Consider the following 18658-nt stretch of genomic DNA (forward strand, 5'->3'; position numbering starts at 1 on the left):
TCCAGCAGGACTCTTTTTACGTAAGGGGCTGGGTCTGCAGTACTGTTACTTGATTGCTGGAAAGGAAAGGATTCCCTAAAGTGAAAAGTTTGAAAATGGCTGAGGAGTGTACTTGGATAACTTTCTCTATTATACTGCATTCAGGTGTAACATAAAAGTGGCCTTATATGAGTAGACCATTGGTCCATCTAGCTCAGTATTCTCTACACTAACTAGCAGCAGCTTTCCAGGATTTCAGGCAGGAATCTCTCCCAGCCCAGAATGGAGCTGTTGAGGATTGGACCTGGGACCTTCTACATGCAAAACAGATGCTCTTACTACTGAGCTATGGCCCTTTTTGCTGAAAAAGTGCTGCTTTAGGAACATAATTTTCTTTGTTCAGTTTCCTTAAATGCTTTCACCCTACACTTTTTTGTATGTATGTGCTGCGGCACCATTTATGTATGCAAAATATCTGAGTAGTGGTGTTGGGGGGGGGGAACAGTCTCTTGTCCCGAGAAGCTTACAGTCTCCCAGCTGCAGCATCAGTGGAAAAGGGGAGATGGAGGAAATGAAAAGCAAGAGGACAAATAGCATAGAGAAGGGGGGGAAACTAATCATGTGAAGAGAAACTGTGGTGAAATGTTCATTGTCATGCCAGCACTCCTGGGACGGATGGAGAGAAAGAGATGGCCTATTGCATCTCAGTGATTTGTTTCTGTAACGCCTCAGCTGTGCAGGAAGCTTTTTCTCCTTAATTTCATATACCACCCATATGTTAGATATTAAATGTTTACTAGTTTTTGAAAGGTGGGGAAGCGGGGGGGCCATGTGTAGCTTTCGTAATGTGTTGTGAAGCCTAGAACCAAAGACGGGGACTCACTTTGGCAGACTGTCAAAACACTAGTGTGCAAATCATGCTTTGCATGTGAGCATGCATGTGCTTCATGAATGGCTTATAATACAAGGTATTTATGTATAGCACTCTTCCTGCCCCTTGTTGCATGTGGGACAATGGAAGTTGAAAGTAGCTTGCCTAAGGACACCTATTGGGTTCATGGGGGAAGGTAAAATTCCAACCAGGATTTTCCCATTTGTAGTTCAGTCCCCCTCACTGTTACACAACACCTACTTTTAGGTGAGATGATGGAAACCTTTGGAACACTTGATTGCCTTCCATTTGGCTCTGATGCAGAGCCAAGGTTCCGAGTGTCTGGGAAGTTCATGGTGCTAGGGCCTCCTTACTTGTGCAGAATGTTCCAGGTTCAGTTCCTAGAATTTCCAGTTAGAGGTGTTGTTGGCTTATATCCAAATTCGTCCATCTGCCACAGGTCCTGAAAGCTCTGCACTGGCTACTTACTGAGTGACCCACCGAGCCCAATTCAAGGTGTTGGTTGCTAGTGTACAAAGCCCTAAGTGGCTTGAGACCCAAGTACCTAAAGGAGTGACTCCCCTGATATCAACCATCTCAGGCCCCACAATTGGTAGGGGAGGCTCTGTTGGTGGTGCAGCCACTGACCCTCTTCAATGCTGGCTTGCTGCTTGTGGAATGCTCTCCCTGGTGAGGTGTGTCCGTCTCCTTCATTATAGACTTTCAGGGGGGAAATGGACATCAGTTTATCCCGACATTTGATGGCTGATAGATACTGGCCACGACAACCTTGAAATTAGTGGCTATACAATTGCTTTTAAATGTTTTAAGGTGCTATTAATGTATTTTTTAAAATTTTAAGTATTTATTTAAAAACATTTTTATGTTTGCAGTCTTGGGCTTCTTTCAGGGAAAGGGAGGGGTTCAAATTTAATTAATCATCTCTGACAATTCACCTTGATCCTTTTGTCTGATGGGGGTTGGAGTCCAATAGCTCCTGAGAGGGCCGCAGGTTCCCCTGAATTAAAACAATATGTAGTGAGAGGGTCCTTCACCTCGATCCTTTTGTCTGATGGGGGTTGGAGTCCAATAGCTCCTGAGAGGGCCGCAGGTTCCCCTGAATTAAAACAATATGTAGTGAGAGGGTCCTTGTTCTTAACCCTGAGCCTCTGGAGAGTCATCCTAGTTGACAGTATTCAGTTGAATGGACCAATGATCTCCCTCGCTACATGCAGCTGAACTTAGATTATCATAGCATGTGTTAACTTGAAACCTGCCCTGAGCCTTGGTGACAGCTACTGTACATTGGTTGCCAGTTGTTCTCTGGCCCAATTAAACACATTAGTGTTTAAAGTCCTAAATAACTTAGGTCCTAAGACAGTCTCCCTCCCCGCAGACCCTACCGCATGTTGAGAGGGCGCCCTCTTCGTAGTTGCACCCTAAGTTGTGGAATTCCCTCCCCATAGAAGTGTGTCTGGCTTCTTCACTATATAAGGTAAAGGGACCCCTGACCGTTAGGTCCAGTCACGGACGACTCGGGGTTGCGACGCTCATCTCGCTTTACTGGCTGAGGGAGCCGGCGTTTGTCCGCAGACAGCTTCCGGGTCATGTGGCTAGCATGACTAAGCCGCTTCAGGCAAACCAGAGCAGCGCATGGAAACGTCGTTTACCTTCCTGCTAGAGCGGTACCTATTTACCCTGTTTCTCCGAAAATAAGACGTAGCCATAAAATAAGCCATAGCAGGATTTTTAAGCTTTCAAGGAATATAAGCCATACCCCCCAAATAAGCCATAGTGATAGGCAGTTTAACCTTGTAGGTTAAACTGTACCATACTTAATAATAATAATAAAAAGACATCCCCTGAAAATAAGCCATAGTGGTTTTTTTTTAAAAGGAAAAATAAATATAAGATGGTGTCTTATTTTCGGAGAAACACGGTATCTACTTGCAATTTGACGTGCTTTCGAACTGCTGGGTGGGCAGGAGCAGGGACTGAGCAATGGGAGCTCACTCCATCGTGGGATTTGAACCGCCGACCTTCTGATCAGCAAGCCCTAGGCTCAGTGGTTTAACCCAAAGCGCCACCCGCATCTTCACTATACAGTATAGCTTTTGGCATATGCTGGAACCACAGCCCTTTGACATCTGAGGTGTTTGTTTTCAGGACCCATCCTATTCCTGTGACACTAATATGTTTTAAATGTTCTTAATTGTGAATTTTAAGTTGTCACCTACCCAGGGACCTACTGGTGAAAGACGGGGAATAAATTCAGTAGTAATAATAATGAGGAGGGGGAGGCTACAGATAATACAATGGGAATCGCTAAATAAAAAGCTGGTGTTCTAATAAAGAAGCGCAAATCTTTTGGCTGGCTTTGCTGGACTCTTGATTGAGCCACTGAGCAATTTGCAGCATGTGTGAGATGGTCTACGTTGCTGAGGACTGGATCAACCATCTGCTGCCGCAGCTCATCTATTATACAGCTCAGTGTACACTTCTGGCATTGTACAGAAAAGGCCACGGTGGCAATATCCCTGCTGTGCATGCATGTGGGGAAGTGTGAGCAAAAGAAATTTGGAAGTGGAAGGAGGACAAGATGTGGGCAACGAGTGGGACAGGGCAGGTGAGGAATGGGGAATTACTGTGCCAAATGAGAAAGTGGAGAGCCTTCTGAATGCACAAGGAAAGACTGAAGCTTGCCATATAATGCCCAGATAGCCACAGCATTTAAAGGGGCTGGAATAGTCCACAGACGACTTACTCTTGTCTCTTACTTGGTGTTGTCTCCTAGGATTTTTACATGGCATAAATCAGTCTTACTCAACCTCGGCCCTAAAAATGTTGAGACTACAATTCCCATCATCCCTGACCACTGGTCCTGCTAGCTAGGGATCATGGGAGTTGTATGCCAAAAACATCTGGAGGGCCAAGGTTGAGGAAGCCTGGCATAAATACTCTGCAGAGGGCTAGTTCCAAGGAGTTTCAGGTTCTTCTCTTTCTCCATCCAATCCTGTTCTCCACTCCTCAAACCTAAACGCTATATGGAAAGATGTGGAGAGCCATCCCCAGTTAATTTCCTTTTTCATTGGGGAGGGGATACAAAGCCAGGGAAAGTAAAGTCTTGAAAGAAGATGCTTAAAGGCCTTGGTAAATGGGGGTGGTGATGTCTTTTTTAAGCGGACTTTCCTTCTCTTTGTACTTGCAACCTCCCAATTCTCAATTTGCACTTGCAAGTACCTCCCTACTTGGGAGAAGTGAGATGCTTTCTTAGCTTACGTTGGGGACCGTTTGTATATAGAGAGCAATTTCAGGGTTATTTTGTTGTTTAGTCGTTCAGTCGTGTCCGACTCTTCGTAACCCCATGGATATTTCAGGGTAGGTGGCAAAATATGACCCGTGGGACTTTTAGGATGCTGCCTTATACTGAGTCAGACCATTGGTCCATCTATCTCAGTAATGCCTACATAGACTGGCAGTAGCTGGCCATGGTTTCAGGCTGGGTTTTTCTGCCCCAGTCATGAAGATGCCGAGGGTTGAACCTGGGACCTTCTGTGTGTGTTTTTTTACCATTGAGCTATGGCCCTTCCCCCAAATTATAGCCGTTACCCTACTGTCATGCATGTCTGAGTGGGGGTTTGAACTCTGGTCTCTCAAGTCCTAGTTGAATGCTCTAACCATTACACTACATGTTTGATCACCCCAATTACTCTCCTCCCATTACAACATGTCATGTCACAAATAGCTTGTAAGGCTCCCTGCAGTTTGAAAATAGGGGTGGCATAGGGAGGCTAGTATTGGAGCAACCTAATTTCAAGCCTCCCTTGAGTTTGCAGAGTTAATTTGGATCCAGGTCAGTGAAAACAGGCACTGGATGTTCAGTAGGTTTCTCAGAAGAACATGTCCTTTGATAATGCAGCAGCCTTTTATCAGGTTGAAATTCCTTTTGGATCTCTAGCTGAGAGCATATCCTGCCCTGGTTTGTGTGTTGGTCTGGAAGTGTTAATTCAAGTTCTGAAGATATTTTGCAGGAAGACAACCAGTAGACATATTAAGCTTTTTTTGATAGGATTTAGTTATCACAATGGTCTGGCAAAACAAAACTAGGTTGCCTCAAACTATGAGCGTAGTGTATAATAGGGCTTTCTTTCAATTTAGCTGCTGAAGTTAATTGCTTTTGAGTTTTCATTACAGTCAAGTGGTATATATCTTGTGAAATAAAATGAATGTATTTCGCTGTGTATCTTTTGAAATTCTTCTTGTTGGTTACTTGATGTGGTGTAAACAGAACACACATCTCCTCCAGAAAGCAGTGCAAAAAGGAAAGTAAAAAGCTATCAACCATTAACTTCACATCATGCAGAACCAGTGTTAGAAACTGAGATATGAAAGCTTGGAGCTAAATGGCACCTTAAACCTAGGTTATGGGCGCAACAAAGGAATCTTTAGGCGCGCTTTTTTATAACAAGAACACAAAACTGAAAATGAATGAACTACAGCTAAAATCTCAAGTTCATTTTCACATGCTCTAGTCCTTCCCCTGCTCACTCCCCCTAATATTCTTAAGAGGGCCTCTTCTCTAGTCTTCAAAGATTAGCTGGAAGTGGGGAGGCAGCAAAAAGTCCTCCTTTCCTTCCACTCTACAATTTTAATATGAAATTTTAGACGCAGTACTGTGGCCAGAGCTCAGAAACTGCTCGCCCTAATGAAATTCCCTGTCGCAAAATGCGCCTAGAACAATGGGAGTTTTGAACACTGTGCAGAACCAAATATAACAAACGTGTTATCAGTCTGGAAATAACCAGATGTGTACAATGAAAATTTAGCAACAAACATTTATTGAGTGTCTAGTTGGAGTTAGCATGTTTGAACAGTCTGCCACTAGTCATATGCTGGGTGTCCCCCCCTGATGTTGGCCTTTTGCATGAACGATGAATTTGGACTAGCAATCCTGTACAGATTTTGTAATTGAAACATTTTAAAAATTATTTTGCTTGCTTTGAGGTATAGTGTGACATTGAGTGAATTAATGATCTACATAAATTATGCTCGCAAAATGCAACTTGTTATGGATCTGAAAGATGGAGAGCAGCTTTACTGGAAGATAAAGAGGAGAAGAGATGATGGTATCGACCTCATTGCTTAAGGCTTATGGAGGGAACATTGCACTGCTTCTAATTATAGTGTCCCATCTGAGCAGGGGAATGGAACACCGCATGGTGTTTTCCACATGTTGTTCTGTATCAGTTTCCGGGAAAATGCTCTTTGGAAATCTCTCGGGGAAAGGATAGAAGTCCAGGTGGTAAATCGCTAGAATGTTCAGAAACTTTCTGACTTAATGGAATGGAAGCATGTTGCCCTTGAAGGAGAACCTTCTATTTATTTCTAGTAATTCCCAAACAACTGGGGGCGAGGGTGGGAATATATTTTAAAATGTCTAGTCAGTCTTGAAAACAGAGCTGGTTTTGTGAAGAAGATGGTGGGCTGCGAATTGGGAAGTTTCCAGCCTGCATCTCATTCTAGCTATGAACTTAACTGGGAGGCCTTAAACAAATCCTCTCTGCCTCAGCACTGTTGTCTGTAATACCGTATCAGCCCGAATATAAGCTGCTCCCTTAAAATTCCACAGGCACTCACACCCATTGTGTTTTATCATATGTCTGTTTCAGCAGTGCTACCATAAAAGCCAATTTTTCTAAGGTCGTGAATTTAAGCCGTACTTTTAATTTCTCACAGTCAGAATTTGGAAAAAAAGTGATGCTTATATTCAGGCCAATACGGTATGTAAAATTTACAGTGATAATGGTTGTACCATATTCAGTTGTATTCAGCTAAACTTACCATTTGGTGAAATGTGAATGTGTCTGCCCTCCTCCCAACATAATGTGCACCCCTCTCCCCTCTTTCCAGCTGGGAGGATGAGTTTGAAAGCTTCTGCTTTTTGGTTAACCACAGTTTGTTGTGACCAGGTTCTGTGCTTAATATTATTATTATTTATTAAATTTGTATACCTCTCTTCAGTTCACAACATAAAAGTACAAAATGAAAACACAGAAGACATAATAAAGCAAGCTCCATGTATTCTGTGTCTGGATTGACTCGCTTCTCATATTTGAGAAGGTTATATGTAATTCTTTTATATGGTTATATGTAATTCTTTTCTTTTGAAACTGTTACTGTGGATTATAGTTAATATTAACATTTCTAGTAGCTTGCTCGCTTATTTGAGAGCTGTACACGAGCCATGGTTTGAAGTTTCCTTGTTTTAAACTAACAACAGTTAATGGTAACCATGGTTTGTTGGTCCAGATAACACAACAAATGCTGGTTAACTGAAAGAAAAAGAAAAAGCTTCTGAACTTTTCTTCCCAGCTGCATGGGAGAAGGAGTGGTGGATGTCCATGCTCCTCCATGTGGAGAAGGCCATGCTCATTCATATTTTGCTAAACCAGCTGGCTAGCTGATGCTGATGGAGTTGTAGTGGAAAATATCTGGAGGGCATCAGGTAATGAAAGTCTGCCCTCACCAACAAACAGCTTCCCTCACCAACAAATTGCTGCATGCAGGCCTTGGAGTAATACTGCAGTCAGTAGAACAGGAATGACTTCACTGGATTCTAAGAACCAAGGAGAGTCATAATTTAGTTGTAGGATGCTTGTGTTGTATGCAGAAAGTCACAGCCTCAGTCCCTAGCACAGCCTTTCTCAATCTTGGGCTGCGAGATGTTGTTGACTACAACTCTCATAATTCTTAGGCAGCATGGCCAGTCGTCAGGGATTATGGGAGTTGTGGTTCAAGAACATTTAGTAGTTCACAAAAAGCTGCCCTGCCCTAGCATCTCAAGTTAAAGGGACCCCAGGTAGGAGGTGATGGGAAAATACTCTATGCTTGAGACCCAGGAGACCTGCTGTCAGTAGGGACAGACTAGACTAGATGGACAAACTCTTTGACCTGGTGTATGGCAGTTCCCTATCTTCCTATTATTCTGGCCTTAACATACCTTGCTTGCAGTTCCTTCCTTCAGCTAGCATCTCCAGGTGGCATATGCCTGACCTGGCTTGGGTGTATCTTGAAATACATCCCAGTTCTATTCTTAGCTCTTTTTTTATTGCCTTGTCAGAACCCCAGAGGATTTATACACCAGCATTTTACTAAGCTCTGGTTTTGTTTTGTTTTTAATGTTTACCTCTTGTTTCGTTGTAGATCCGTCGGAGGCGCCTTGCCCGGCTTGCCGGCGGGCCATCTTCTCAGCCCACCACACCACTTACGTCTCCGCAGAGGGAAAACCCTCCGGGGCCTCCTGCAGCAGCACCGCCTTCCGGAGCGCCCCATAACCTTGGGCTAAACATTCATAGCATGACCCCAGCTACCTCTCCCATTGGCGCATCAGGTAAGCCACAACTTAATAATCCTTTTCCTTAAAGTAGCCCACAATTTAATAATCCTTTTCCTTGAAGTAGCTGTTACTGGTTTCTATGTATATTACAACATTTCCCCCACCGCCAAAATGGCTATCAGGTTGTACATTAGCATAAATCATCCTTATTAAGCCATACAAATTATTCAAATGTCGAGCATATAACAGTCTCAGGGACAAAAGTTGTTTTCCCTGTTACAGACAGTTGTTCCCAAGGAAGAGTATAGTTCAAGCTGTGCTGTTCAGGATAGCCATACTGTATCTGCAAAGATGCTTTAGAGAGTTTCTTTTAGGGCCTGTTTTCATTTGTATATTGAATAAAACATTACCATCTTGCCATGAAAACTGTCCATTCCCAGTATCACTGAGGTATTTTCTTGGTGACAGCAAATTATACTGTTTGATTTATACTGTTAAGTCCAGGGATAGTCCTTCTAAGGCTTTCTATGTTTGTGTTGCAGATAGCCGATATAAAAAATAGTGAATAAATCCTTATTCTATATATTGGCATTTAGGCCTCCAAAGAGGGATGATAAACACAATTGGCAATGAAAAATCCAGTTTAATAATTCTGATTTCCTTCCTGTTAGCAGCTGTGTTAGAAAAATACCTGGTCTTTTTTTTTCTACATCAGATGGAATTCCTAGGAATTCAGATTTCTTTCTACAACTCCAGTATGGAGTAGCTTTTTGTGCATTGCTATGTTAATTAAAAAGGGACACGGGTGGTGTTGCGGTCTAAACCACAGAGCCTAGGGCTTGCCGATTGGAAGGCTGGCAGTTCGAATCGCCGTGATGGGGTGAGCGCCCGTTGTTCAGTCCCAGCTCCTGCCCACCTAACAGTTCAAAAGCACGTCACGTGCAAGTAGATAAAGGTACCGTTCTGGCGGGAAAGTAAATGGCATTTCCGTGCGCTGCTCTGGTTCGCCAGAAGTGGCTTAGTCATGCTGGCCACATGACTCCGAAGCTGTCTGCGGATAAACTCTGGCTCCCTTGGCCTATAGATCGAGATGAGCGCGCAACCCCAGATTCGTCTGTGACTGGACCTAACAATCAGGGGTACCTTTACCTTTATGTTAATCAAATGTTAATTTAAAACAGCAGAATGATAGATCAGTAAGGAAACATGACACTTTCCTAATTTTTCCTCTTAAATATTTTGTGGAAATACACATTCATTTGTTTTAATACCATGTTCTCTTCCATGAGAGCACTTTCGGCTGAAGGGAGCATCTCATACAACCTTATTAGGTCCTGTCTTTTTGTTTGTGTTGGTTCCTCTCCTTGGAAGCAGTGGGGTGTGATTGTTTCAACTGCTGGTTATGGCTTAAAACAGTCCATATTGGGAATTGGGATCCTTTGCAAAATTATCTGCAGCAATTTGTGGTGCTGGTCATGAGCAATGAGATCCGTTCATGGACAAATCAGCAGAGTTTTGTGGCACCTTCAAGACAAATTTATTATGGCATAAGATGAGCCCTGCCATATTAAGCCAAAGGCTTAGCTAGTCCAGCATCCTATTCTCACAATAGCTGACAAGTTGCCCATGTGATTCTCTGCAACTGGCATTCAGGCATACTGTCTCTGACAGTAGAGCGAGAGGACATAGTCATTACAGTTAGTAGTCTTTGATAGCCTTATCCTCCATAAATTTGTCTACTTCTTTAAAAACAGGGGTGGGGAACCCTTTTTAGTCTGAGAGTCCCATATCCTTCTGGACAGCCTTCCAGGAGCTGCTTATCAGTGGGGGACAAGATCAGGTTCACACATTCCTCTATCCTTACAAGCAAGAAACATTTCCAGAGTTCAAGAACACATTTCCAAGCAGGGAAAAACACTCAAGGAGTGTGTAAAGCAGGGCTAGTGCGGTGTGTGAGCTGGAGAGAGTTCCGAGGCCCAGATAGAGGAGGCCTGGGGGCCAATTTGGCCCCCACCCCTGAAGTTCCCTACCCCTGTTTCAAAGCTACCTAAGTCAATGCCGTAGTTGCATCTTGTGTGTTACTCAGAAGGTTTTGTGACGTATACGCCACTTCATCAGATTAGAATACCTGAGTTACAGGTAAAGGTAAAGGGACCCCTGACCATTAGGTCCAGTCATGGACGACTCTGGGATTGCGGTGCTCATCGCTTTATTGGCCGAGGGAGCCGGTGTACATCTTCCGGGTCATGTGGCCAGCATGACTAAGCCGCTTCTGGTGAACCAGAGCAGCGCATGGAAATGCCATTTACTTTAGGAGCTGTACCTATTTATCTACTTGCACTTTGACATGCTTTCGAACTGCAAGGTGGGCAGGAGCAGGGACCGAGCAACAGGAGCTCACCCGGTCACGGGGATTTGAACCGCCATCCTTCTAATCAGCAAGCCCTAGGCTCTGTAGTGCCACCCACGTCCCTGAGTTACAGGTAACCTGTAACATTTCATGCATCTAAAGAAGTGGATGGTAGTCCACAACAGCTTATTACAGTAAGCCCACAGCTGACACAGGGGTTACATTTTGGGGATCATTCCTAAAGCCAAAATCATGTCACACACAATGGGAGCTATGGTTGGTGGAATTGCCAAAGTTCTTTCCCCCGGATGCCAAACCCTTTTTGATTTTTTTATTATTATTTGTCAAGCGTGTAAAGCTGAATGTGCACAAGTTAATATGTGTAACTTGTGGGCTTACGGTATACAATTGTAAATTGTTTGGTCTTTTAAGGTGCCTGTTTTGATTTTGTTGCAGCAGATTAATATGGCATTGGCTACCCCTCTGGATGTTATTGTTGGATGGGCCCCTAAGTTGCCACTGGCTACAACAGCTAGATAGAGGCTCCTTTTTCTGGGGCTCTATGCTTCTGAATACCAAGTTCTCGGCCCAGGCTGAAAACGCTGTTCGGCACATAACCTATAATCTGTCTTAGAGGGTTTTGTGGAGATAAAATGTGGTGTTTGGGGGGGGTGTTTAGGAGCATGTGCCCTTGGAGTTAAAATGCAGTAAATAGCCTATTGAAATGTGTGGCATAGACAACAACATTGATTTTAAATAAAGGATTAGTCATGTTCCTGCTATCATACAGGCCTTTCCCCTGCAGAGATCCCAGTCAGTCAGGGCAGATGCCACTGGGTGTCAGGGCTGTGTTTGCCCTCACTGCAACAGTCCTCAAGTGCAGCTGTTTACTTTTCCCTTATCTAGATGAATGGCAACCATTCACTTAATGCTGAAGAAGGGCCATTGTTCATGCTTTGCATGTAAAAGGACCCAGGTTCAATCCCTGGCATCATCCTAGTAGGGTTGATAAATATCCCTACATGAAGCCCTATAAATCCACAGCCACATAGGGGCAAACTCTTGTGTAATAGCCACTGAGCATCAAGCTGCCTCTTAATCTGCATAGCCCTATCCAAGGCCCTGTTCCTTCATTATGTATGATGGTAGTTGTGAACTAAGTCTCATATATATCTTGCTTTGTTCTTGTTGCTCTCCTTCCTTCCTCCTTAACCCTGACCCTGCAGTTTAGGTGAGAGACTAGTATGCTACTGTGATGCAATATTGCACATTGACCTCATGCTGAAGATGCAGTATAGCAATAAATATTTTTCCTGTTTGAAGTGGCTCAAGTAACACATGTATAGTTTCTCTTAGCTGTTTACTTCGAGAAATCATTCTGGCCAGCTAGCTCCACTATTGGATTCAGTATTGTTTGTGCCTACTAAAGATAGGGGACAATTTTCATTTAAATTTGCTATTGGTGTGCTGGAATAGATTATGGAGCGTATATTCTGTCCAGAGCAAATGACTATCAACACTTTATTTCTTGGCAGGCAGTGCACAAAGTGTGAAAGGTAGTAATGGTGGCTGCTTCATTTTCTTTGCTTTTTTATTATTCATGGATATCTTAAATTGTACTAGTGGCTATCTTTTCTCATCAGTTTGTTCTTACTAGGTTTTAAAATATGTTTGGTTTTCTTTTACTTGATGGAATGGTTCAGACAGAATGCTAAACCATGGTTTAGTGTTACATTTGTGAGTCTTAGTAAACTCTGGGCTTTCACTCTGTCCCTTTCTTTCTTTTGTATGCCAGGGGAGGCAATTGAAAACTTTCTGAGATAACTGGTGTTCCCCACTTAGGAGTATGAACTCTTCCTAGTTAGCTCAAACAAATCAAGACCATCAACTATGGTTCGCTTCCTTACTTGAGTTCCTTAAAAGCAGGGGCTAAATGTAATAAATAAAAACTAAGTCTGTTAGATTAATTTGAATTACAAGATGTTTTTGCAATAATAAAACAGGATCACTCTACTTATGCTGCTTGCAGCTCTTTGGAGGAAGGGCATGGATGCAAATGGAATATTGTCACTGGCTTTGAGTGACAGTTCCTGTTCTATCCCTTGTTGATCACTGCTAGTAAGTTCAAGCCAGCAGCAGTCTGCACAGGTAATGTTTGGCTGGTGGATTGAGCTATGCTGTACTCCTATTGCCAGCAAATTCGGATGTCTGAAAGTAGTTTTGACTGTGTATGGCAGTGGTTTTCAACCAGTGTGCCATGGCACCCTGGGGTGCCTTGAATGATGGCCAGGGGTGCCACAGGCAACACTGGACTCCATCCCTCTTTCTGGTGCCCTCTCAAGATGGTGGCCTCAAGTTCACCTTCGGCCAGTCACCATTGGGCTGCTGAGGCTGAGGGCATCCTCTTCCCAGGCCCCTGTGGGGCAACGTGAGGAGGCACCTTCCTCTGGTTTAGGGGGTGGGTTGGCTCAGAGACTAGGGGCTGTGGCTGCTAGAGGACTCTCCCAAGGAGAGGGGAAAGTAGAGGAGGCTGAGGAAACACTCCACAAGGGAGGGGTGTTTGAAAAGGGGTGAGGGGTTGCTGGCTCTAGAGTTGACATAATTGGGCTTTTGAGGCTTTGAGCGCATTTCCCCACAGGGGAGCAGCAGAAAGAACGTAGTTGGTCAAGGGAGCATATGACTCAAAAAGGTTGAAAACCTCAGGTGCATGGGATTACATTTCATGAGGAAAGTTTTTGTCTGGTACCTGAGTATGCAGTAATAATGTTCTACCCTCGCAGAAGCCCACTCTGCAGTGACTTGATGCGAGGCAGAGGTTTTTGTCATGGCTGGGCCCACTCAGAGCAGTGACTCTACAGAGTTGCAATGGGCAACCTTTGAACTCATTGGAATGTTTAAGTATTTAATGAATTAATTTCCTACAACACATAACTCTGAAGTCTTTGGGGATTGCTGGTGTTAGTGCATTGCTGGTGCTTTATGTTGCAGACATCTAACATCTTTTAATTGACACTTTAGGATCTTCATTGTATATAAGGAGCACTCTTGCTAGCAAACTCAGTCACCCTGTGCCAACAGAGTTGAAAAGCAGGGCCACTAGGAACTAGAAGTTGGTCTTGGTGTGCTTGGTTCAATTCCAGGCCGCTCAGAAATACAAAAGCAACCAAACGAGGCAGTCCCCCCCTCCCTCAAAAAAGCCAGTACCTCAGCCCCAGTGAGAATTTGTGCATACTCTGTTGTTCCCAGCAAGCAGATAATGTTGAGTGTCAGTTGGAAAAGAGAAACAAACAACTGGGAGAAAGAAAGAAAGAAAGAAAGAAAGAAAGAAAGAAAGAGAGCCTGAATTGGCTTGTCTGAGCTTCTAACAGCTTAATAGTGCCCTGTAGGGAAGGCACGGCTGGCTGGAATAGGATTTCTCCTGGTATTGGGAGGGGGGAAATGTGCTGCAGCATTTTTTTTTTTGCTGTGTGTATAAGATACCCCCTATTTTGGGGGACTCCTTTTTTTTTTTAAAAAAAAACAGCCCTCAGCACTACCCGTGTATAAGACGAGCCCCAATTTTAATTTTTTTGGGTCAAAAAACCCAGTCTTGTACACGGAAAAATATGTGATGTAATGTGTGTGTTCAGTGTTAGAAACTGAGATAGGAAAGCTAGGAACTAAATGGCACCTTAAACCTAGGTTATGGGCGCAACAACGGAATGTCTAGGCGGGCTTTTTTTCTAACAAGAATACAAAGCTGAAAATGAATGAACTACAGCTAAAATCTTACGTTCAATTTCACATGGTCTAATCCTCATCTGAAGACTGCAAAAAAACAAAGCCATGCTTCCCCTGCCGCCCCCCTAATATTCTTAAGAGGGACTCTTCTCCAGTCTTCAGAGAGTGGCTGGAAGTGGGGAGGCAGAAAAAGATGATCCTTTCCTTCCACTCTGCAGTTTTAATCTGAAATCTTAGGTACAGTACTGCGCCCAGAGCTCAGAAACTGCTCACGCTAATGAAATTCCCTGTCGCAAAACCTAGATCAATGGGAGTTTCGAACACTGTGTGTGTTTAGTTCAAGAATGTGTTGTAGGAACAAAATGACATATAGTTGTTGTTTTTCCTGGTTTCCTTTCCCTGCAGGTGTAGCCCACCGCAGCCAGAGCAGCGAAGGTGTGAGTTCGCTCAGTAGCTCCCCATCAAACAGCCTCGAAACACAATCTCAGTCCCTCTCCCGGTCACAGAGCATGGATATCGATAGCGTCTCCTGTGAGAAAAGGTAAAAAAGGTTCCATCTGCCCTCTTCATTGAGGAATGCTTGTTGCCTGTGCTCATAGAGATGCTAGTTTTTTATGCCCTGCTCAGCAGTTTCTAACATGAGCTTGTAAATAGCTGCTCGCCTGGTTCCTGGTGGTGAGATAGAATTGTCTCTGGGGAGCTAGGCAGGGTTTCTTTTATCAAAGTAAGTGGATCTTTTTAATTGATAGTTCTTGTCGAAATTCCCACAAAGAAGCAAAAATTACTGTCGAACAATACAAAATAAACCACAATGAATCAAAATAATATGAAATATGTGTATATTTAAGGGGCAGGAGAGATGAAATGGGGGAGGGTGGAGGGGGCAGCTGGTGGTCCAGGTCAGCCCAGCACTCACTCAGTGCTTCCTGTCTATGTTGTGTTTGTGGAATATCATTTGCTCATAAATCTCCAGTTGAGTCATATCTTCTGCTCAAAGAGGTGATAGTTCTTTAACTTTATTCCAGAAAAAGTGGCATAAATGTAGTCCAGCTGGAAAACCTTATTTATTGCATGCATTTACTACCCCCCTCTAAACACACACACACACACATTCATGTGGGAAGCTAGTCTGAGTTATCTTCTGCTTAACCGCTGGCAACTAGTTTTTTTTCTGTGGGCATCTTAAACAGTTGGGGGGTTGATGGGCTAAGGCCACCTCTCTATCCCAAAATGTCCTGCTGGCAAATACAGCGGTTGGAACTGCCTCTTTTAAGCTCCCACCCAGAGGGATAGGATGCTATTTTGGTAATGGGGTCAAATTTACCATTTTAAAAAACCCAACACAACCACATATTAGGGAATCGATTGTGGGAACTGAAATTCAAAAGGAAAGGGTAAAAAATAGAAACTGAGAATGCAATAAAAGCTCTCAATATTAACAACCCAATCAGAGTAGCTGATAAGATATCTGAATAATTAATAATGCAATTGCATGCAACATTGACTGCTCAAAACGTGTTTGGGAGGGTGGTGTGTAAAGCAGTTGCAATTGCCTTGATGTTTTAGTTCAGAAAAAAGGAGAGATGAAAGGCAGTGAAAAGAGATGCAAAAAGGAGGAGGGGAGCTTTTGATTGGGGTCATGCTCTTTGCCCCTGTGGTCTGAGGATGACAGAGTCCTGGGATAAGAGGCAAGCGTTTTCATGACTGCAGCTCCTTCCTTGCTAGGTTAGTTGAAGGGACTGGGTAGAATCCCCTCAATCAGGTGAACATTTGTTGGGTGCAAAGGGCAGCAAGCTATAACTGTTAAGTACATTCTGTGGTTGGAAATGCATGCAGAAGGACCCAGGTTCAATCCCTGGCAACTCCAGGTAGGGCCAGGAATGTCCCCTGTCTTAAATCCTGGAGAGCTGCTGCTGGTCAGTGTAGTCAATAGTGAGCTAGATGGACCAAATAATGAACTAGATGGTCTATGTTCAGATGTTGTTTGGGGCTTTTCCTTTTTAGTTTTAGAAGCTTGTTTAAACGTATTATTTAGTGTGTAGCATACACACTAAAGCTTAATACAAAAAAGTACATGAGAAAAATTAATAGAATTAATTTTAAAATTAATTTAAAAACCAAACAACAATTTCCAGTGGCAAGAATTATGCCAGGTACAGACTGAGACTTCATGAGTTGGCAAGGTATTTAATCCATGAAAGCTTCTTCTGTATGAAATATTTAATTAGCCTTCGAAGCACCAGGGGTCTTTTTGCGGTTTCCCCGGGATCTTACAGTTAAATTTCAGCCATTAAAATACTTAATTCTTAATACTAATTTATCCATTCTGAAATTATTTAATTAACAACCAAATATAACATCGAAAATGAAACACACACACACACACACGAAATGGGAAACTAACTGGATTTTTCATCCCTTCGCAGAAATTAAAAACCCTTTTAAGGGGTTGTCCCTCTCTTGGTTTCTAGATTCTAATCCTCCTCTAACGACCATGTTTTAAATTTGGCACATGCTTCTCAGAAGATTATAGTGAACCAGAAGCTGCTATTCTCCTTTTCCAGAACTCACTATATTGTTTAATTGCGAATATGTTTTTTCAGTTCATTTATGATAGTTAATATATTAAATTCATGCACGTATTTCTGCTCCTCAAGACTTATCCCCAGTTTAAACAATGAGTCAGTAACACAGAGATTTCAGTATTCACCAAATATGGCCAGTTTCACCAGGCACCCTTGCTGTTAACTTTCAGGGGTCTCTTGAAGACATGCCAACAGGCCTATGCCATTTAAATCTCCCTACCTGTCTTTTTTAATGCTCACTGTGTATTGTTTTTATGTTCTCTTTTATTTGTATATCCACAGGATATGGTTGTATATGAAATACTTATATAAATAAAAGTATAAAGAAAGAGATCTGGAGGGTGGCAGTGTGAGAACGGACCTTTTTAGTGGCGGCATTTCCTGGGAGACACTTGCCTTGTGCGATCATTGCTTACCGTTAGGTGCCAGGCAAAAGCATCCTTTTGCTGCAGGCCTTTGACTTTTGATTATCTGTAGCCTCCTTCACTGGGTAGGATGTTATAGTTCTGTCTTCTAAAGATATGAATGAGTTTTGGCTTTGAATCTGTTTTAATTATGGGCTGGTTTTAATGTATGTGTTTTTGTTTTTTGCTGTAAGATGCTTTGAGTTGCTTTCGTAAAAAAAGTGGTGAATAAGTTGCATTAATAATGATGCTAATAATAAAAATAAGCCTGCAGAAACTGCATGCAGCACCACCACCATCCGTGTGCCCTGTTTTTTGTTCTGTGCAGGCACCAACTTAAGAACAGGGGGGTTTCTTCCCCCACTCCTTTTAGTTCCTAATGGGCTGCTCTGTAGGGCTCTTTTCAGGTTGAGTCACAAGTTTTTCGCCTGTCTTTGGAGAGCAAAACACAGTATGAAAAATAGGTTGTGGGCCAGGGCTGTTGACTAGTGGCTGTTAATTGCAACATTTGTTAATGGATCCAGTTATTCTTGTGTATGTCAGTCTTTTCCCCACCCTGTTTTTCAGTCAGCAACTTTCATTGAAAGTGCCTGGAAGAATTAATGGGTTCTTTGTTCTACTTGACAGTATGTCCCAGGTGGATGTAGATTCAGGAATTGAAAACATGGAAGTTGATGAGAATGACCGAAGAGAGAAAAGGAGCCTTACCGATAAGGTGGGTAAGCTGGTACGGGATGGTGTTGGGAAGCTCGGAGACACTTGACTGTTGCCCTTTGTGGGGCAATGTGCACAAAGGTTTAAAAATGAATGTTCATTCATTTATTTTTATTCATTTGGGTTTCTTGCTCACTCTTATTTCCAAGGCCTCTAGGCAGTTAAAAGTTAGGAGTGTGCTATCAAAAAGCTATGAGCTCAGTTTCAGACAACAAAACACATATGCTTGTTATCAGTCTTGTTTCATGTGCCGTCACTAGTGGAGGAGTTGCAGCTGGGTGGGATATGGGGTTTGGCCTTCTTGGTTGTGGCGATGCTGTTGTGAAACTCTCTCCCAAGAGTTGGCTCCTTCACTGACTGTAGGTGGGCACCTGAAGCTTAACTTATTTCACTTGCTTGCTTCAGTGGATTTGGTTTTTTTTTGCCCGTTTGTTATCAACCCCTTTATTTCCAAAGTTCAGAGGTGAGTGCCGATCCTTGTGTAGTCTAACAGCACCACCCATGTTCAAGAGGCTTGGAAGAACCCCCAGGTTTGCAGAAATTAAAAGTAAAATAAAATTGGAGGGGGGGGGGAGAGAAATTGTGAGGGGATCCCAAAAGCAGCCCAATGCGACATCCTCACTTTGCCTGGAATGCAAAATTACTGTTGGGGGGAAAAAGAATAGAAAAATAGGTGGGAGGGGATGGTGTATCTTGAAA

At 43.1% G+C, this 18658-nt stretch overlaps 1 protein-coding gene across 2 annotated transcripts in view; it reads left to right on the top strand.

Annotated features, from left to right (window-relative positions):
- The window catches only part of UBE4B (ubiquitination factor E4B), a 73881-nt gene that overhangs the window by 13781 nt on the left and 41442 nt on the right, over positions 1-18658 (top strand). For both annotated transcript variants that reach the window (XM_035117447.2, XM_035117448.2), the window contains exons 2-4: positions 8054-8240; positions 14662-14797; positions 17873-17960. In XM_035117447.2, the coding sequence (XP_034973338.1) occupies positions 8054-8240; positions 14662-14797; positions 17873-17960 (411 nt within the window). The remainder of the gene's footprint in view (positions 1-8053; positions 8241-14661; positions 14798-17872; positions 17961-18658) is intronic.

The sequence above is a fragment of the Zootoca vivipara genome, chromosome 6, assembly GCF_963506605.1.
Source record: "Zootoca vivipara chromosome 6, rZooViv1.1, whole genome shotgun sequence".
Lineage (NCBI taxonomy): Eukaryota > Metazoa > Chordata > Lepidosauria > Squamata > Lacertidae > Zootoca > Zootoca vivipara.